This window comes from Echinops telfairi, unplaced genomic scaffold, assembly GCF_000313985.2.
Source record: "Echinops telfairi isolate 266 unplaced genomic scaffold, ASM31398v2 ScPeMD7_7469;HRSCAF=8507_0, whole genome shotgun sequence".
Lineage (NCBI taxonomy): Eukaryota > Metazoa > Chordata > Mammalia > Afrosoricida > Tenrecidae > Echinops > Echinops telfairi.
Window position 1 is genome coordinate 85,188,071 of NW_022111372.1, and position 22,198 is coordinate 85,210,268.

At 42.5% G+C, this 22,198-nt stretch overlaps 1 protein-coding gene across 4 annotated transcripts in view; it reads right to left on the reverse strand.

Moving 5' to 3' along the window:
• Positions 1 to 21,989, reverse strand: part of FBXO38 (F-box protein 38) — a 69,446-nt gene extending 47,457 nt beyond the window's left edge. Inside the window, exons 1-5 of one of the 4 annotated variants that reach the window (XM_045284479.1) lie at positions 21,901 to 21,989; positions 9,598 to 9,784; positions 8,606 to 8,739; positions 3,638 to 3,801; positions 3,269 to 3,434 (exon numbers count right to left, since the gene is read on the reverse strand). In XM_045284479.1, the coding sequence (XP_045140414.1) occupies positions 3,269 to 3,434; positions 3,638 to 3,801; positions 8,606 to 8,739; positions 9,598 to 9,725 (592 nt within the window). In that variant the 5' untranslated portion in view covers positions 9,726 to 9,784; positions 21,901 to 21,989. Of the gene's footprint in view, positions 1 to 3,268; positions 3,435 to 3,637; positions 3,802 to 8,605; positions 8,740 to 9,597; positions 9,785 to 14,752; positions 14,854 to 21,900 lie in introns of those variants that run through there. The other 3 variants (XM_004696709.3, XM_004696710.2, XM_004696711.2) reach the window with 3 other exon arrangements.
• Positions 21,990 to 22,198: the final 209 nt, after the last annotated feature.

The following is a 22,198-nucleotide window of genomic DNA, read 5'->3' on the forward strand; positions in this document are numbered from 1 at the left end:
ATGTCTTTATCTAGACCTCTATAAATGCCCTTTGCCTCCCAGCTCTTTCCTCTATTTCCCTTGATTTTCCTCCTGTCCCACCATCATGCTCAGTCCCCACCAGGGTTTCAGCACTTCCTCTTTGTTACATTCCCCTTGATCATGCCCTACCAGGTCTCCCACACCCACCTCACCACCAATTTGGAGCAAATATCTATTTTTCAACCTGAGAGCGTACTACAAACTATCTCATTAAAGTCTATGAAGTTAAACTTATGAAGAACATCGTGAAAGAAAAATTTTAAAGACTTTGTATTTAAAGATGGGAAAGGAAAGTAGGTCACTGAAAACATATGGTGACGAAGTGAAACCCAAATCTCCTTTTCTGCTACCCATGCCCTCTGCCCACCCAATGGGAAAATAGGACTTCTCAGCACAGAGTAAGCTCCCCAAACAAGCCAAACTCACTGCCATCAAGTGACCCTACAGGACTGAGAAGAACCACCTTGGGGATTTCCGAGGCTATAAATATTTAAGGGTGCCGAGAGCCTTACTTTCCTTCTGAGGAGTGCCTGCTGGCTTTAAACTGCTGACCTAGTGATTGGTTAGCAGGCCAATGAGTAGCTCACAATACCATCAGGGCTCCTTCAAAGCAGGCTATCTGGTTTTAAGTACTGTGGGTTTTTAGAAAATATCTAGAGACAGAGCTTGAAGCTGTTCTTTAAAACGATATGAAACTTACTAAGGACTTATGAAAGGCAGCCTGCCAGGCACAGAGAACATGAGAAACCTGAGTGCTTCACTTTCCTAGTTCAGATCAATGCATGTATGTCATGATCTGTTCCAGGAGCGGCGGAACACTCGTAGCAGGCCTACAGGGGGCTCCGTCCATCTGTAAGACAGGGATGCGCAAGTCAAAGGGCTCAGCAAATGAGGGAAAGAAGATAATTCTTCCTCACTGCTAAAAGGAGGGAGGCGATTCGAAAACCTTACCCTGAATCTGCAGGCTTTTACAAAAACGTCCAAGAAGAGACACAAATATATGAGAGAAATCTAAGTACACAGGGTGGTAATTACCAAACAAGCAGTGGGTGAAAAACTAGCTCACTCCCCTGCCAGCAAACGTGACTACAGAATGCAACACTGGAGTATTTAATGATTGGTTCTCTAAAAGTTCAACTTTTGAGACTATTCCTATTCCAATCTACAAGCATCACTCCTTGATCTGCCCTTCCAAAGTATAGTTTAGTCTTAAACTACGCACCGTGTGTGGGAACACATGGGAAATTGCACTGAGGATGAGATCAAAGAAAGCAAAGCAAAGGATGTAAGGCACAAATTGAAACTCAGGTGCAAAATCCACAAAGCTTAGCACCACACATGAATACAGGCAGTACTGCCAAGGAAAGATCACAGAGATGAGAACAACCCAAAGACAGAGAAATACCCTATTCTCAATCCACATTTTGTCTGAAACCCATGCTTCAAAAAAGACAAACAACCCGCCCCAAGCTCATCAATTTCTTAAACACCTTTGTATCACCAGCACAACATAAATGTGAACTGCTGAATGAATCACACAAACTGATGAATTTCAACAATTTTATTGACTGCAATGAACTTTGATCGGCACCATGAGCTACAGTATATACCAACAAACAAACAAACAAAAGAACCAAACCTAGTCCCTTTACTAACTAAAAATCTAATTTCAGACAAGATGGTCAAGTCCTAATCAGAGAAACTCCCTGAGATCTTGTAAATGAAGGATTAAATATCCTTCATCTTCTTCCACAAATATGTAAATAGGCCTTATTTAAGAGTTGGTCCCTTTATCAACCCCGCTGCCCTCCACTTCAGAAATCTCTCATTTTTCAGGCCTATCACCAATACATAGGATACTTTTTAGGATATAGCAGATATTCAACATGAAACCAGCACATTTATCACTAGATGCAGAGTCAATTCCAACTCATAGGAAACCTAGTATGTACAATAGAACAGAACACTACTAAGTCCCATGCCATCCTCACTATTTCACAATCGCTGGGCTTCAGTTCACTGTTGCAGCCACCAACGTCAATCCATTTCCCTGAGGATCTTCCTCATGTTTGCGTGTTCCTCTGGCAGTCTACGGTGTCTTCAGTACATTCACCAACACCGTGATTCAGTTACCGATTCTCCTTCCGTCTGCCTGCCTCCCTGTCCAGGTTTTGCACGCATACGAGGGGATGAAAATGCCATGGTTTGAATCAGGAGCACCTTCAGTCCTCCAGGTGACATTTTGCCGTTTGACACTTTAAACAGGTCTTTTGCAGCAGATGTACCCTGCACATTGTTTGATTTAAGTGCACCTTCCCCTGGTGTCGGTTGTGGGTCTAAGTAACATGAAACCTCAGACAACTTCAGTCTTCCTCTTTTTATCGCAAGGTGGTGTATTGGCCCAACATTGTGAAGATTTATATGCTGATAAGCAATCCGTATGACGGTTGCAACCTGCAAATTCACCAAGGAAGGTTGCATTACCTGTGTATCACAAGTTGGTAACGACCCTTACTCCAGTCTTGATGCCATGCCCTCTAAAAGGTCCAGCTTCTCAGATTCTTTGCTCAGCATTCAGGCTGATGAGTATGATGAAAGGATGCGACCCTGATTGATGCACACTTCCTGATCTTAAACCACATACTACCCCTTGTTCTGTTAAAACGGTCACCTCTTCTATAGAGAAATTTTGCAGAAGCACAAGAAAGTGGTCTAGAATTACCATTCTTCCCATATGCTATCCATTAAAATTTGTTAAAATCCACACAAATGAATGTCTTTGCAAATCAATAAATCACAGGTAAACATCTTTCTGGTATTCTCTGCTTTCAGCCAAGATCCATCTGACATTAGCAATGACATCCCTAGTTCTATATTCTCTTCTGAATCCAGCTTAAATTTCTGGCAGCTCCCTATCTATGTACTGTTACAACCATTTTTAAATTACCTTTAGCAAAATTTTGCAAGTGATATTAATGATACTGTTCCATAATATCCATATTCTGTTGGAACATTTATTCTTAAAAAGCACAAAAAGGCATTTCTCGTGGGGTGGCTAGGCCGTTGTCTTTCAAATACCCTGGCATAGACGAGTGAGCCCTTCAGGGAATTGTCATCTAAGTCTCAAAAGCATGTGGGGAGCATTAACTATTCATAAAACCATGTCTAACATTTTCATCATTCCCTTTCAGGCAACAGGCAGTTGCATTTCAATTTGTCAGGAGTGATGCAAGAAATGTGTACTCACCTACTAAATGTAAAGTTTGAATTTTGGCTCCTATAGGAATTTTCAATTTATTTTCAGGAGGAATTGGAAATGCTCCATTCCGATTACGAAATTTCCCCAAAATATGAACATGCGGCATATACGTCCAAATCGATTCTACCAATTCCAAGTGTGAGGTCTCTACACCCTAGAAAACAACGCCAGGGCGCACAGGTTAGCATTCCACGCTTCTCTCTCCCCGAAGAGGTCCACTAAGTAAACGGAACGTAAAATAAAAGTCCCTGATGGATAAAATGTGCATGTGAGTGAACAGGTTCCATTTCAGCCATTCATTTGGCTTATTGTTTCATTCATCAGTTGAGGGGGAAATGCTGAGGCAGGTACACTCACCACTATGTTTGGGCAGGCCTGCAAAGCTTCCAGGACGCCTGGAATGCTAAAGGCCTCATGGCCCCGCACCCTGCGCCTCTCAAGGTATCTTGGGTGAAGGCCATAAAGCTGTTCAACATCTGGCATCTTCTTCAGCAGCGTGAGAAAGCTGGAATCTGTGAAGCCTGAGAAGTTCAGAAGCATCAAGAGCCCAGTTTCTCTCTCGGTCCATCAGCATTAAGTCTACACATATAACTTTTATCACGTTAAATAAGAAAATTATTGACTTTTTTAATTCTCATAAGGCCAAGACTACAGGTGAACTGGTTGAAGGAAAAAAAAAAAAAGTCTCCCTGAGCTAACAGAGAAAATGGTAGAAAAACCACTTATTCTTAGTTGGTATTTTACAGCAGGGGTTTTTAACTTGTTTTGTTTGTTTGTTTTAAATCATTTTATTTGGGGCTCTTACAGCTCTTATCACATCCATACATATATCCCTTTCACCAAACATATCCATACATATACTGTCGTCATCTTTTTCGAAACATCTTCATTCTACTTGAGCCCCTGGCATCAGCTTCTCGTTTTCCCTCCTCCCTCCCATACCCTCCCTCCTCCATGCAACCTTGAAAATTAAAATTTTTTTTTCGTGTCTTATACCAACGGTGGTCTCATTTAACTCACTTTTCTGCTGCCTGCCCCCCTGGCATGGGAGCCATACGTCGATCATTGTGATCACGTCCCCCTTACTCGCCCGCCCAACCCTTACCCTCCTAGTATTGCTGCTCCCCTTATTGATTTTGAGGAGTCTGTCTGTTCTGGATGCTCTGGTCTAAACAGATTTGTAAGATAGAATTGGGGTCATGGTTGGGGGGGAGGGGGGGCGCCACAGAAGCATTAAAAACCAGAGGAAGGTTATGTGTTTCATCGGTGCTATACTGCACCCTGACTGGCTCTTCTCTTCCTTGTGACTGTTTTGACAGGGGGTGTCCAATTGACTACATGTTGTTTTTAAAGGCATAGAATCTTATTTGTAACTGAGAACACATTTTTGACCTGGCTGCCATAGACTTGTTTAACTGGTGTGTGGGACGGGGCCACCCACCTGATCTAACACCAGCCTCCTGCACTCCCTAAACCAATGGTTCTCAACTTTCCTAAAGCAGCGACCCTTTAATACAGTTTCTCATGTTGTGGTGACCTCCCAACCATAAAATTATTTTCATTGCTACTTCATAACTATCATTTTGCTACTGTTATGAATTGGGCCACCCCTGTGAAAGGGTTGTTCAGTCCCCAAAGGGGTGGTGACCCACAGGTTGAGAAGCGCTGCCCTAAAGAGACCCTCTGTGCTCTGTGACACCGCAGCTTAAGCTATCAGTGAGACAGGATCCTCACTCCTGTTCATGAAGCTCACAGCTCTGCCCAATTTATTCTAGTCGTTTTAATAATATTCTCATCAATAATTCTGGCCTTTGTCTTAACCATTGCCCTCAGGTAAAGGTGTAGCTAAGGTATGGTAGGTATGGCATGTGTACTATGCATTAAGGTGCCAATGTGTAGTTCCTATTTGCCACTGCCGTTTCCACTGCCAGCTTGATAGATTGGTCAGCATTTTTTAACTGAATGCCATGGACGCTACTTTTCCTTGATATCGCTGCTGCTCCTCGGGCCATTTCGGATAATCCATTCTTTTAAAAAGTTGAGATGCAAGTTAACCAAGAGAGCACACCGATCCAAATGACCAGCTACAGAGCTGATCGGAAGCTAGCTATCTGGGAGACCAGCTGTGCTCCACAGTAGGCACCAACAAGGTGGGAACGGAGGGAGGGAGCCTTCTTCCACAGCACGAGCTTCTGGTTATTCACACAGGAAGACACATCTCAGACAGGTAATAGCTTATCTATTCCTGGGGCATTTTTCCCCCTTTCTTCTACCTGATTAATGGGGATGCCAAAAAGTCAGCTGCCTACCAACTGATAGCAAATATAAATATTAACTCTACGCCTCAAATGACTATTTTATAATATTAAAGATTTCAAATGTTGTTCTATTTGTGCAAGGATAGCTCAAGTGATATACTTATCGCAAAAAAAGTGGAACATCTACTAAAGGGTCTGGCGTCAAGGACCTCCAAGAGTAGGTGGGACCAGAAAATAGGTGTTTGTGGCTCACCAGGAGATTGGACAGAGTACTAAAAATGTAAATAAGTGGCAGAAAACCCATGTGGGAGTGGGAACATACCAATAAGGTGTATGAAACCCTAACAAGGGGATTGCCAAGTATAGCCACCCTGTTAGTTTTAAAAGGAAAGTCAGTTCCAGAGTAGAAGCTCGACCTCAGTAACCTCCTTGAAAAACAAATGAAAAAATGGGAGCAGAGCACATCCTTTGGATCTCCTTGACCCAGGAGAGAGAGACGACTAACACCAAGGCGAAGTGGCAGCTGCAGAACTAGGGAACTATCATCAGAGATCAAATAAGCTACAGGGTGGGGGGGTGTCGACCTACACAGAACGACTGAGAGCTTTCCTGTAAGAGGCTTGCTTGTAGAGTGTGGTATACCTCTAGGCACTTACTAGAGCAATGGTTTTCAACCTGGGAGTCGAACAACCCTTTCACAGGGGTCGCCCAAATCATAACAGTAGCAAAATTACAGTTATGAAGTAGCAACGAAAATAATTTTATGGTTGCGGGGTCACCACATGAGGAACTGTATGAAAGGGTCGCGGCATTAGGAAGGTTGAGAACCACTGCTCTAGAGGAAATCAAGAGATTTCCAACACTTGCCTGAGCAGGGCACAGACCAGGCCGGTGAGCTAAGGAGCTGAAAAAACGGCTTACCCACGGCATAGCCTGAAAAGATGTTCTGAATGAAGAACTGCATCCTGAGTCGTGTCTAATCCTGAATTATAACCTGCAACTTCCTAAAGAAACCCTCTAACTTTGAAGATGGGCTGTGACTTCTGTGGGGCCATGGCACCAAATGACCAAAGGCAGCAGAAAAGTCAATCGAATGCAGGGGAGGGATGGGCGGGGCCAGAATTAAGGTATAACAGCAATGGGCTCTGGCTGATGCTAGTTTTCATTCTCTGTCCTCCCCCTTGTGAAGTGAGAGGACGTCAAAGCCACCATCTACCTACACCCTGTGCTGCCATTTTCACACATGCTCTAACTATAATTATTTTCTCTAACAACCTTTGCTGACTGAGCCACTCAAGGTGCTACACATTTTACAAGTTTTCTCATTTATTCTCACAATCCAAGGAGAAAGGTATCATCTCACTTACAAATGTGAAAGCTGAAGTTTGGGGAGAGTAAGAGATACTAAGGAGCAAAGTCAGAATTCAAAACCAAGTCTGCCCACTGCTAATGTCTATTCTCTCGAGAGAGTATGGTTACTCATGGCTAGAGTGTATTATTCTTTTTATACTCTTTGGAGACAGGAAGCTTTGGGCTGAAAGATATTTATCAAATTTAAAAGAAGCCAGCAATGTGCAGGCAAATTCTTTTCTAACTTAATCTTAAAGCTGAGATTACATCACCTGGGCACTGTGCTATGGTGCCTCTTCGTGCCCTGTCTCTAGAGTCGCTGCTGGACTACCCTCTCTTTAAGCAAATCCATGCTACGGAGCAAGGGCATCTTCTTCATGCTGCCTCATTTTTTTTTTTTTTCTGTCCAGCTAAGAAAGATCACCTCTGGAATTACCTGAATCCTTTTTTAAGTATGAAGACAATGGAACTTTGTCCTCCACCAGGTTAAATCCTAGCTTCTAGTCTGGGCAATGTTTTCAACAAAAAAGTATATATATAGCTCATAATTACTTTCGCCAAATAGTGAATAAACCTTTGATGACGTTCTTGAAAAGCACCATCGACTGACTGTACAATACTCCACTAGTCCAGAGATAATCTAGCCTCTGCAAAATACAACAGAACTATTAACTCTTCAGCTTTTTGCTTCTATTAAGCTCCACCCCACACCCCATCACATTTGCAAACTCTTCAGCTGGATGTGACAGAAGACTGTTAAAAGGATAGATCAAAATAAAACTGAGAACAGTTAACTAAAGGGCATTCATTAGTGGACTAGTCTCAATTGAAAAGAAGCCTCAGCTGGCTTTATAGTTTTGTGCTCTGCTTAGCTAAATCCATCCACTTTCTTTTCCAATAGTCTCTACAAATGAGTTCGCTTTGTAGTTAGGCTGCTATGAATTCTTTATCTGCAAGGTCAATGTCTTATTTATTTACCAAACCCACTACTGTCAAGTCAAAGGTTAACTCAGAGTTGACCCTATCGGACAAGGAAGAACTGCCACATGGGGTTTCCAAGGCTGAGGCTTCCAGTCTTAACGAAAATACTGTTACAACGTTCTCCCGCAGTGGCCAGCTAGCAGCCAAGTGCTTACCTGCTGTGTCAGTGAGGCTCCCTATGGCTTAGTATGCCAAACCCAGGACCACCAAGAGAATTCTGACTCACAGCGACCCTGGGAGGTGGGGAAGACCTGCTCCACTGTTTCATCTTCTCCAGGAGGGCCAACTACAGGCCTCGGCAGAGTGGTTAAGAAAGGAAGTCTCAGAAGAGCAATTTCTGTCCCTGACTAGAGTCACTTAACAAAAATGCATAAGCGTTTGTTTAAGCAAAGGTACAGCTGGGGTATAAAGAGAAATAATGACAGAGCATACTCTCATTCGCCAGAAAGCCTATACCATATAATACTTGACCTAACCTTAAGCAAAAGCACCACATATGTTTTGCAAACATATATTTTTTGGAACTGGTTGAAGTAATCTCTTAAAGGTGTAAGAACTAAAATAAGCAGACCATTAAATTAACAAATTCAGGCAAAATGCACCTTTGAACTCTAATACTTCAAAATCCAACGTCCCTATTGACATGACGACACTCACTGCCTTTGAATGTTTGCCAGCATCATCATGCGTGCTCACCCATAGGGCTCCTCTGTCCCCCAGAAGTGAACTCACTTACCACTTGGCATGTATTCCCACCACCGCCCTGCACAAAGATCCACAACTCGGACAACTCTCAGATAGAGCGTCACTGCTTCCTTCAGCTTTCGGGAGAGACATTCCATGCACATGATATCCTGCAGAGGGAGGTACCTTTGAAAGAAAGGAATTAACATGGAGCTGTGAGTAAGAACATCCTCTCAACCACAGGGCAGCGAATTAAAAAGGGGGAGGGGGGGAACATGGTGGTTGGAGGAAGAGTGAACAGGAAAGAGAATGCAGAGTAGAGAACCTCAACGCAGTTCAGTGTGAGGCAGGCAAACGAAAGAAAGACACAGAGAAATGAATGTGGTGAACGTGGCCAACGGGAACCCAGCCAATTATTTCACTCAACGCCTTCCACTAAAAACAAACTCCCCTCTGCTCCCTATTTAGACCTCCACTTCCAAGAAACCATTTTCTCCATTAACAGATGTGGACAATGGCGTGGTAGACAATTTCTTTCCACACGCTTCTTTTAAGTCCGAGCTGAGAAACAATATGGCAAAAGCAGTGAGGCTACCTCATCTGAGTTACAACCTCCTCTTTTCCAAGCTTCTTTTTATTTCTTCCATCCTGGAACTTTCAACTAACCTCTACTGTTGTTCTATTTCAATACCACAAGTATATTGTGAGAGATGGGAACATCTTGTCTCTTTCTTTCACTCACCACGCTGTAATGACACAAGGTAGCAGACCTACCAGTCAACGAAACTTTCCAGAAACTCAGAAATGCTATCAAGTAGAGCAAGGCGGTCCCAGATTCTCTATCTGCAACGCCTATGCTGCCCTACACAGTAGCCAGCAGCCACATATGGCTACTCAGCACCTGAAATATAGCTAATGGAGCCAAAAACCAAGATTTTAATATGTTTAAGTTGCAGCAACACTGGATAGTACAAGACTAGGATTTAGGGTTTGCTCTTACTTATACACTCCAGTAGGTGCAAGTGAAATCCAACAGAATATTACCTGAAGATATGGCAAAGCACTTCATGTGAAAGTTGATTCATATAGTCCTTCGTTTCATCTGCTATTGTGTCCTCCGGGATTTCATTATTCATGAGACACGTTTTAACACCTTTCTTCCGTGGCCCCATTAGCGCGCTGTCTTCAGTATTAAGCAGCGAATCTTATTCTGGTTCTCAGTTCCAAGCTCCTAAAAGCAGAGACGAGAGGACTGAAGAAGCACACCAAGCCCACATACAGAATCATCCTTATAACACCTAGTAGAACAATGTTTACTTTAAAATACAAAGAGACCACACTCAAAGAAAAACCACACCCATTGCTGTCAAGTTGATTCTGACTCCTGGCGCGACAATGGTGTGATATACGGCAGAAGTGCTTCACAGCCTTTTCATGCTGTATTCTTTAGGAAGCTGGTCAACAGGCCTTTCTTCCATGGTGGGTTCGAACTGCCAACCTAAAGATTAAGCGCCAACTGTTTGGACTACCCAGGGACCTTAGACACACAGACAGTCCTATTACAATAGACCAAACTACATTCAATAATTCGGTGGCAAAAGCCACCAGTTATTTTCCTAACAATCCATAGAGGATATAGACAAGCATTATTTTGAATGCAAAGAACTACAGAAACAGGAGTCCTGGGTTCCTCTAAATTGTACTGTTCCTTTCAAGATAATGCACTGAAAGAAATTTCTTTAAAGGTCTAAATTTTACATGTATAGATTACTAAACTAGGTAATCAAAGCTCTGTACAACTCCATCAACCTGCAATCTGAGACTGGGTCTAACACAGAAGGTAAAGGGGGTTATGGAAAGTTTAGTCCTAGATCTGACACAAACTACTTTTATGAACTTGGGGCAATCTTTTAGATACTTTGTGCTCTTACCTATAAAGTGAGAGGTTTAGAATACACTAGTGGACTCAGAGACCATTTTGAACTTGATAAAAAATACAGACCTTCTCAGGAGTCCTGGGAGTCCCTGGGTGGTGGGTGGTACAAATGAGTAGTACCCAGCTGCTACCTACAATTTGCGAGGTCCGGGTCCACATATGCACTTCAGAATAAAGGCGGAGGGATCCACTTCCAAACAAGTAAGCAGCCACTGCAAACCCTAGCATGGTTCTGCTTGGATAAAGGCGTCTAAAGGAGTTGCCAGGACCTCTTCCTGCCTACTTCTGATCTGGCTTACTTTTCTCCCCAGGGGAATAGCAAAGCCATCCGCTCCGGAGTTAGAGTCCTTCACACGGCATTTCTCGAGAAGAGCCATTGCAAGCAACCTCGCTTCACTGTCCCTTCGTGCTAGGTAGGCAGGTTTACACCCCTCAGCGGCTGGAGGTAGATAAGGATGTCTGCTTCTGTTATGATTCAGTCTTGGAAACCTTAGACAGTGTCCTTATGAGCCCGTATCAACTTAATAACAGTGGGTTTGTGTTTTGTTTGTTGTTTCTGTTTGGGCTGAGCACCTTAGAAGCCCAGTGTTTTTCCCACAATGCCACCAAACTAATTACCATGGAGTTCATGCTGACTCATAGCGACCCCACTGTGGGTTTCCGAGACTGGAACTATTTACCGGAGGAGAAAGCCCAGTCTTTCAAACGCTGACCTTGCAGACTGCAGCGCAATGTGTAACCCCTATGCCACCAGGGCTCCTATCACAATCCTACAAAGGATCCCAAATGGCACTTTAGGCTATCTTGAATCTTAAATATATTTTTTCTAGATTGTAAATCTGAGGGATTATCATACAACTCTCAGTGGGGTGATTTTTGTCTGTGCTTCTGCAGACAGTATTACCAGCAACATGGCCTGGATTCTGTGTGGCTAATAAAGTTAATGAGATACCTGGCATAGAGGAATAATTAAAAGGTCTATATCAAGTTTAGGAAGATATAATGTTTGTCTTTCTACTAATGAGAAGTATAATATAAATATGTGATCCAATGAGAACAGTATTGGAGAAACATATCGATTAAGAACTACTGTCCAAAATATACTTTTTTAAGTATGTATGTATGAAATAGTTTAATATTTTGTCTTAATAGTACCATTTAAATTTACAGGATCTTTTTTTAAAAAAAATCATTTTACTGGGGGCTCGCACAGCTCTTATCACAATCCATACATACATCCATTGTGCCAATCACATTTGTACATATGTTGCCATCATCATTTTCAAAACATTTTCTTTCTACTTTAGCCCTTGGTGTCAGCTCCTGATTTTCCCCCTCCCTCCCTCATGAGCCCTTGAAAATTTATAATTATTATTTTTTCATGCCTTACACTGACCGATGTCTCCCATCACCCATTTTTTTGTTGTCCATCCCCCTGGGAGGGGTAGCTTATAGGTATATCATTGTGATCCGTTTCCTTTCTCCCCCCACTTCCCCTTATCCTCCTGGTATCGCTACTCTTATTACTGGTCCTGAAGGGTTTATCTGTCCTGGAATCGCTGTGTTTCCTGCTCTTATCTGTACCTGGGTACATGCTCTGGTCTAGCCGGATTTATAAGATAGAATTGGGATCATGATGGGGTTGGGAGCGGGTAGGGGGTTAAGAAGCATTAAAAAAACTACTGCACCCTGACTGGCTCGTCCCTTCCTTTTGATCCTTGCTCAGAATACACTTTAAGAAATCTCTTACAACAGATTACTGAGATAATCTGAGGGCTCTCTAGTCCTTGGCTTCATAGAGTAGTTAAGGCAAGTGAAAGAAATGATGACATAAAAGAACTGAACAAAAAATTTCAAAAGGACTCTCAAGAAAACAAAGGAAAATATAACAAAATGTGCAAAACCTACAGTTAGAAAAACCAAAAAGAACAAGCTAACTCTATCTTAAACTGAAAGAACTCAAGAAAAAAGTCAAGCCTTGAGTTGCAATATTGAACGTTTCCATGGGCAAAATATTGAATGATGCAGAAAGCATCAAGAGATGGAAAGAATAGTCAATAGAGTGAAAAGAACTTGTTAACATTTCAAGATGCAGCATTTCAGCAAGAATCAATGGTAACGAAGGCAGAAATCTAAACTGCACTGCAAGCATTAGCCAAAAACAAGGCTCCAGGAATTGATGGAATACCAAGTGAAATGTTTCAACAGGCTGATGAAGCACAGGAAGCACTCTCTCACTATGCTGTGAAATTCAGAAGTCAACCACTTGGCTAACTGCCTGGAAGAGATCAATATTTGTGCCACTTCCAAAGAAAAGGAACCCAACAGCATGCTCAAATTATAGAACAATTTCATTTATATTACATGCCAGTAAATTTGTGGTAAGATTATCCAACAATGATTGCAGCAATACACTGACAGGGAGCTGCGAGAGATTCACTTTGGATTCAGAAGAGGATGTTAAACGAGGGATATCTTTGCTGATGTCTAATGGATCTAGATTAAAAGCAGAGAAACCAGAAAGATGTTCACTTGTGTTTTATTGACTGAATGGCATTCAAGTGTGTGGATCATAACAAATTATGGACAGTTTGAAAAAATGGAAATCCTAGAACATGACATTGGGATCATGTGGAATCTGCACATGGAACAAGAAGTAGTTGTACACTCAGAACCAGAGAATACTGAACAGGCTAAAATCCGGAAAGGTGTGCATCAGAACTGTATCCTTTTACCCTACTTATTCAATCTGTAGGCTGAGCAATTAGAGAAGATAGATTATATGAAGAAGAATGTGGCACCAGGGTTGGAAGAAGACTTATTAACAATCTGTAATACACAGGTGACAAACCTTGCTTGCTGACAGTGAGGAGAAGACATGAAGCACTTGCTGGTGAAGATAAAAGACTGCAGCCTTCAATAAGGATTACAACTCAAGATAGAGAAAAGCAACATCCTCACAGCTGGACGTACATCAGAATAAACAAGGAGTGAAGTTGTCAAGGATTTCACCTTGCTTAGGTCCACAATCAATATTCACAAAAGCAGCAGTCAAGAGATCAAATTGCATTAAATAAATCTGCTGCCCCAGACCTCTCTTTAGAGTGTACTAAAAGAAAGGTGTTAGTATGTGGACTAAGGTGTGCCTGACCCAAGCCATGGTATTTTTAATAGTCCCCTATGCATATGAAAGTTGGGCACTGGATAAGGAAGTTTAAAGAACAACGGATGCATTTGAATTTAGACATGGACTGCCAGAAGAACAAACAAATCTGTCTCGGGAGAAGCTGGAATGTTCCTTCGAATCAAGGACGGTGACTTATTCTCACCGACTTTGGAGAAGGACATGATGCTTAGGAGAGCTGGAGGGGTAATAACAGAGAACGCCCCGAACAAGATGGACTGCCTCAGTGGCTGCAGCCATGGGATGAAACATCAGAACGATTGTGAGGATGGTACAAGGCCAGGCAGTGTTTTGATCAGTTGTACATAGTGTCAATGAGGGTCGGAAATGATTTCACGGCACCTAACAACAACAACAACAACAACAACAACAAAGAAGTGATGTGTTTGAATTGTGGCATTGGTAAAAAATATTGAATGTCCCATGGATTGTCAGAAGAATGAACGATCTGTCTTAGAAGAAGTGTCCTTAGACCTGAGGTGTGCTCTGGACATGGTATCGGGAGGGACCTGAAAAAGGACCTCATGTTTGGCAAAGTTGAGGGTCAGCAAAAGATAGGAAGTCCGTCAAGTAGAGAATGACACTGTGGCTGCAGCCATGGGCTGAAATATAGTAACTACTGTTAGGAGGGCACAGGACCCACAGGACTTTAATGAAAAAGTAGACAACGTGCAAGAACAGATGGGTAATGTGCGCAGAGAAATAGAAAGTCTAAGAAAGAATCAAAAGGAAATGTTAAAAAAGAAAACAAACGAGAGAGAAAAAAATACTGACTTTCATCTTTCCTCCATTTATCAGGCTGCTGCTGACTGGTAAGGTTTTAGGGTTTTGCTTCTCTTTTATTGAGCTATATTCCATAGAGAATCCTGGACTCTCTGATCTTCATCAGCAAGTGCTTCAAGTTCTCTCCCTTTCGGCAAGCAGACTGTCACATGCATACTGCAAATTGCTGATGTGCCTTTCTCCAACCCTAATTCCACATTTTTCTCCATGCAGTCTAGCGTCTAGAACGACTTGCTCAGCATTCATACTGAATAAATATGGTGAAAGGACACAGCCCTGAAACACACCTTTCCTACCTTTGAACTATGAAGCATCTCCTTGTTCTGTTCAAACAACGGCTTGGAGGCCTGTGTACACGTTCCACATAGGTGCAATTAAGTATTCTAGAGCTCCCAATCTTCGCAATGTTATCCATAATCTGTTGTGCTCCATACATGTGAATGTCAGCAAGCACAGTCAACAAAATACAAGTAAACATCTTTCTGGTTCTCTTGGCTTTCAGCCAAGATGCAACAATGGTATCCTTTGTTTACATCATGTTTTAAAATATAGCAAAGGGATTCTGCCGGGGTCATTGATGTTTTTTCCTAGGGAAAACGCTATTTAGATCGTTTGTCAACCTGTGGGTCGCAACCCCTTTGGGGGTCGAATGACCGTTTCACAGAGGTCACCCGATTCATAACAGAAGGAAAATTACAGGTATGAAGTAGCAATGAAAATAATTTCATAGATGGAGGGTCACCACAACATGAGGAACTGTATTAAAGGGTCGCGGCATTAGGAAGGTTGAGAACCACTGATTTAGACAGTAACTGAAGAAAAAGCAAAAATTAAGGCAAAAAGAGGACATGGAAGGCAGGCGAGTACTTCTAGGCATTCAAACAGCATGTAGAGAGAGAGGCTGGTTTCTGGGAAGGAGCTTGGTTCTTGTAAAAGTTCTTTGTTAAAATGAAAGGGGCTGAGGTACAGGAGGTTAATAAGACAAAAGGCGTTTAAGTAGAATTTTTCATCTTAATCACTTCAGGAAACATTAAAGGGTTTTAAGTTGAGCAGCACACTACACTCTGAGGAGGTCGGGCACGTTAGTGGGAGAAAGCCCGAGTGGACAAGAACCACACAGCACACAACTCTGCTGACTAGGAGGCCAGGAGAACCTGAAGTCTCTCTCCTGCAAAGAACGGAGGAAATGGGAAAAAAAAATTATATATATATACACACACACACACACACACACACACATATATATAAATAAATTCTTTAAAAGAATGGAAGAAATAACGGTATGCTGACATAGACAAATGGAATAGGAAACAAAACAAAAAGGACTTCATCCCAATTCTGCAATTTTCTACAAATGAGAGTCTCTGGGCAAAGCATTTGTCCTTCCTGAAAATCAGCATCCTCATCTGTAAGATAAACTCTTTGGTTATCATAGGTCAGTTGTTGCTGAAAGAGAATCCACATGGTATACTGAAATCTCTACGTTCTCTCTACTAGTGATAAAGAAATTCTGTAAATAAAATACATTGTTCAAAGGCATCCTTTCCATTAAGAAAGTGGCTTTGATAGCTTACCATTAAAAGACTTCAACATTCTGCTAAAAAGAAAATTCCTTTTTTGGTAAAATAACATACTTGAGTGAATATAATGGATGATCTATGGTCCTGCTTTATTTGTGCAACTACGCATCAATTTCTGCCAAAGAATGAACATCTGGCATCTGTGATCCAGGTTAAGATAAAGAAGCAACTACATTAAGACAGTGCCTAGAATCATCCTATCATGTTATCCGTGGCAAAATTAGGAAAAATGCTAGCTCTGAGTTAAATCGTAGCACAATATAGTGAGACACAGAACGGCTGTTTCTGCATTTCTCAATCCCGGAAGAGGACCGACTTTTCTCTCCCCTCCCACCACTCTGATCTCTTACTATTAAAACCTAATCTGGATTGCCAGCAGTTAGTTCTACAAAGACCTGCTGGCTCAAGAAGTCTAGTCTGCTTTTTGATGGTCTATGGCTACCTGTATGAATACACAATCTATTCTGTGGTTCTTGCTCTCAGGGCCTCCTAAAGCACTAGGGTTCCTTGCAAGCTTCCTCAAACTACAGCCTGCGGGCCACTTGTGGCCCACTGAGGACATATAACCGACATATAACCAGTGTTTTTGCCCCATTTGGCTTTTTGCTTCAAAATAAGATATGTGCAGCGTGCATAGGAATTTGTTCATAGTTTTTTTTGAAACTATAGTCTGGCCCTCCAACGGGTCTGAGGGACGGTGAACTGCCCCCTGTTTAAAAAGTTTGAGGACCCCTGGCTTAAGGAGTGACTGGAAGCAAATGACAATGCGATCAGTTTCACTCCCTTGCTGGCACAGTCTGGTAAGCTCTGGACTGCTAACTGCAAGCTCAGTTAGCAGCAAGTTGAGGCTCTCTGCTCCTATAAGGATTGAGAACCTCTGAAACGCTATAGGGTCACTGTGTATCAGAATCAACTCAATGGCAGTGGCTTTAAGGACACACGGCGTACACAGCTAGCTATCTGAGAGCACATGAAAGTCTCTACGTTTATTAACCAACACACACCAACCCACTCATGGATTAAATGAGAGACCAATCCTCCAGCTTCCAAGCTTCACCACCCAGAATCCTGACAACCCTAATCCTTCAGACCTCATGTTCTTGACTGGTCATCCCTTACCCAAAAATCTCAGTCCTTGTACCCTTTTTTTCTTCCCCGGATCTACACCAGTTAATAATTTACACCCTCTTCTTATTATCCTAACAGTGATTATTCCCTACTCTCTTGTGGTTCTTATATGAATCAGTGGATTTAGCACCCCCGGTGGCCAACATAGAACCTAAGAGCCCCAGTGATGCTTCGTGAATTGGGCTGTCAAGTTAGTAGTTCAAAACTACCAGCAGCTCCGAGAGTGAGAGAGAGAGAGAGAGAGAGATTTACAGCCTCAGAAACCCTATATACAGTTGCTATGTGTCATAATCAACTAGATGGCAGTGGGTTTGTTGCTTCTGGAGACAACATACTCCCTGCACCGCATTTCAATTAGATAGTATCTACCTTACATTTCATCGAACATAGTAAGCAATTCCATTTTCTTACAATTCAGAAAAGCATCTTCGCACAAAAATAATGGTATATAACATTATTCAAAGATCAGGTCTCCAGGAAATCCACAAACAGTCTTTTTAATACTCAGTGTATGTTATCACTAACCATCAGAGATTCTGAGAAAAGCTACCCATTTTGGTGAAACCATTCCTATTTCTCAGACCATGTCTAGAATGAAAGATCTGGTCTCATAGCAACCTACTTCACAGGAGGAGGAACGACTCCCTCCTGCAAATCTCTAGTGGGAAAGGGGCTGGTGAAGCAAAACGATGGGCCCTAAAGGATAAGCTCTCTAGCCTTCAGAATGAGGTCTGGCAGTCAGGAACTATGGCCAGCGGAAGTGACTGGTCCTTTCCAATCCAATCCAAGTAAGGGACTCAGAAAATGTTCATGGGACCAAAACCAAAACAAAAAAACCTCTTCACTAAAGGACTTGTTTATTTTACCCTACCCCCATCCATCTCTTGAGAGGACAACGAAGTTTCTTCAAGTAGAACTGTGCTCATCTTCATTGGCGGAGGGGTTACACATTGGGCTGCAGACCAAAAGGTTCACAGTTTGAAACAACCAGCAGCTCCGCAGGAGAAAGACGAGGCTTCCCGCTCCTCTAAAGCGTTCGTTTCAGAAACACCCAGGAGCGATGTTACCCTGTCCTACAGGTCCCCCCGAGTCGGAATCCAATCGACGGCAGTGAGTGTGGTCTTTTTTGAGTCATTTCAGTGGAATACCCCATGAAGCTATTGTGAGTACATGATTCCAAGCTCTGAGCAGCAAGGGCCTGTCTTCTCTGGTTTGAAAAAAACAAAATCAACAACAAAAGCAAGTAATACATGCAAACTCCGAAGTGGCCATGGCTTATCTTGCACATGTTTTTTCTCTCCCTCTCCCCACTCTCTAACTGGTTTTCTTTTAGTGGAGTGAGGGGCTAAAACAAGTGAAGCAAATTTACTAGTGGCTTTCTCTTTTTTCCACTAAACCCTGTGCCGTCCTAAGGGAAGGGTGTCAAGGGAGACATGGTCCATGGTAGTAGGTTACAAGGGAGAGAGGCCAGGCAGGAAATCAGTTATCAACATTAGCGAAAGATGAGTTGGAGGCTCTTAACAGAAGGTGAGGGCAGGTGAGAACCAACATGAGGTTACCTCCATCCATGAAGACGACTACTGCAGCCGCTCGAACTCAACTGCCAGAGGCAACACTGACCCATGGGTTTCCCGGACTGTAACTGCTTACAGGGGAGGAAGTCCAGTCTTCTCCCACAGAACTGCTGAGGGCTTCGAACTTGGGACCATGAGGCTTGCCACTCAACATGTAACCACTACACCACCAGGGCTCATTTATGTTGTTATAGCTGCAGCACTAGGTGTTTTATCCAGAATTACTAAGTTCTAGAGCTTCAGGCTCTGAATCTCAAAGAAATGTCATTCTGATAGAATTACAGAACCCCAAAATGTTAAGAGTTGAAGGGAACCTCAGAGACTATCTAGTCACAAAGTGATTAAATTTTAGGGGTTACAAACCCATCTGAGAATATGATTAAAACCGCACATCATCTTGCAAGATAAAAACATAGCAAACAATACCCAAGCTGACGCACCTAGAATTTGATAGGCTATGTCACAGGGCTGGCTCAGACACACTGTAGCTCATCCCGAGTTCCCTTACAAGTGAGCGAAGCCAGGCTAAGTCACGGTTCCCTCAATGTTCAGCTGGACAAACTGAGTCAGGACAGGGCAAGTCACTTGCCCAAAGTCGCATACTGTCAAATTTCTAGCTGGAATTCAGATGTCCTGCCTCCAAGGCCATTTCCCAGCTGATACGACACAGGCTGTCATCAACTCAGCCATCTGGCATTGCAGCTGTCTTCCTGCATTCCAGAGCTATGCCCCAATGCTTAGGGCTTTGGGATGCTCTGACATAGCTTCCTCTGACCACGCCTCTCCTCATAATCCAGGGCTTGTAGTCCATCTAATTGAGGTTTCCACATACTAGCCTTCAGCAGCCTGGGGTAACGTACAGTCATTCGGTGGCTGTGTTGGGCAGATGTTAGCCACAGGAAGCATCATTCTGTCCTGGTGGCCTCAGTGCATTCTACGCAATTAGCTGAAGTCATCTTTGAGCATTCTTTAAACTGGGGCTCTTCCAAAACACAATTTTTTGTAGAGGTACTCTTTTCCTTCCATCAGGACAGTTCAAATCTCCTAACACCCCCAACAAAATTACACTATCCCCTACTTACTCATTTGGGCAGATCCCAAATAATTTCCCTTTTAGCCTTTAACTCACAGTACTATCCCCATCTGTTACAGAGGAACACCAATGTTTTCTTGCTTACAGAATGATGTTCTCTTTTCAACTCTCTAATATCACATATTTTTAATTCTGGCACCTGCTGGCACCTATAAAAATCCCATCTTCATCCCTGTACTCCCTAATCTCCTATTACCTGTGCCATCTTGCCAACATCCTCCTCTATCCCTTGCTTATTCGACTACTGACTTGCTTCCATCCATCCTCAGATCATACAAGGTCCTAGGAGGCATGTGTCTTCTCTTCGTAATACAAAGGAAAGTAGACGAGTAATCCAACTTATCCAGCAGCAGGCTCCAAAGCTTAGGGACCTCTTCCTTTATAAAATTCCTGATCATTTTTTCATTCTATATCTAATTAATCACAACTCTTTGGAGAAATCCCCCTTTTCTTGATTTCTGCTGCTTATTCATTACTCACTCACTCATTCACTCGCTTACTGCCTAGAAGTGGCAGGTTGTGATGAAGTCTCTCTCCCCATGAAGCTTTCAGTCCCACAGTGGAGCTAGACTCAACTATCCTCTAGACTAGCTAGATTCTTTACAATCGCGTGTTTCAAGCTACTATACATCAATGCACTTCTCATCACCTTCACCAGAAACACTCTTCTACCATTTAAAGCTTTCCATTCTCCTCCGTCACAGCTGGTCAGGGGCATCCCTGCTCTTCAGGCTCAGGTCCTCTTGGACTCACTCGCTTATATCACAGTATTCTTGTATGTCACTTCGTTTGATCCCACTCCTCACATCATGAGGGTCCCTTCTTTCATATTGGTAGTGTTGGGCTGCTAACTCCAAAGTCAGCAGTTCGAAACCAGCAGCCACTCCCCGGGGAGAAAGATGGGGCTTTCCAATCCTGTAAACAGTTACAGCCTTAGAAATGAACAAGCATTTTATCCTGTCCTATGGGGTCGCTATGAGTCAGCGTTGATTCTATGGCAGTGGGCTTGGTTTTTGGCTTTCTCACATCATAGAACATTTATGTTGATTGACTAGGGCAGCCTCTTTTGTCTAAAATGCAACAAACACTACATTCATCAGGTTGTTCAGATTTTTTAAAAAAGTCTGCGAAAAGATAAAGGCTAAAAGAGACCCCAGAAATCATCCAGTTTGGACTCTGTTAAAAATAAGTGAGACACAGAGAGTTAAGTGGGCTTGTTCAAATCCAACAATGAGGAAGTATCAATGCTGAGAGGAGTCAGGTGTTCAAATCCTGTTCAAGTGCTGCTTTATTTCACTACTATCACCTTAATGTCCCAAAATCTAGTTTTACCACCCTTCCCCTATAGTACACCTTACTCTCTTTTTATAATGATAAAGTGTGGACCTCTGAGAATTGGGTCATTTAAACAAACACACAGAAAAGTATCTCTATTCACCCTAAGATGACGTTACAATCATAGCATTGTAAGTTCTAAAGAGAAAGACAGCACCTGTCATCTAATCGAGAAGTCTGAAAATTTAGAGTTAAAAATCACAAGCACAGCCTTTAAAAACAATCTCTGTATCCTTCATTCCTCACTCTTGTCTCTCCCAGAAGATCGAATTTTTAGTCATTATTTTATCCTTTAATTGTGCTGTGGGAATAGTAGGGGGCAGTAAGAACCAAATGATCTAATTCAACACCCTCTTTTGAAAAGGGAGAAATATCAAATCCAATAGAGGAAGGGATTTGACCAAAGTCAATCAGCTGGTTAATTGCAACTTTAAGACAAAAGTCAAAATCTCCTGTGGTTTTCACTGTTAAAACACTGCTGGTTTAAATCTCACTGCTACCAAGCCAATTCCCACTTACAGTGACTAAAAAACTGCTCCTTTGGACTTCCAAGACTTAACAGCCTCATCTTTCTCCCTGGGAGCAGCAACTGTATTTGAACCCCAAACCTTGAGTTAGGAGTCCTGTGCTTATTCCAGTGTCACCAGGACTCCTTCATTGCTGGTTTAAATGTATAAAATCAAGTCTCCAAAGAGAATTTCCCACTGCGGGAACCAACCTTCCTTAATACTGACCTGCGTCCGTTTGTCTGGAAATACACAGACATCTCTTACGGGTCAATCCCTGGCTATGTAAGGTTCAGGGAGAAAAAGAAGTGGCTTCAAAAGGTTCGTGGAAAATGTCCATTCTCCTTCAATTCAGTTTTATCACGAACTTTTTGAAGTTCCTTCGTATGTTTGTCAGGCTGTCTCTAAGGGAAGGTGCCCTGAAAGAGGAAATGAGAATCAGGTTCTCAAGAGCTGGCAGAGGCATCAGAGGTGCCAACGTTAACTTTACAAATAAGCCAGTGTCCGAGACACACACACACACACA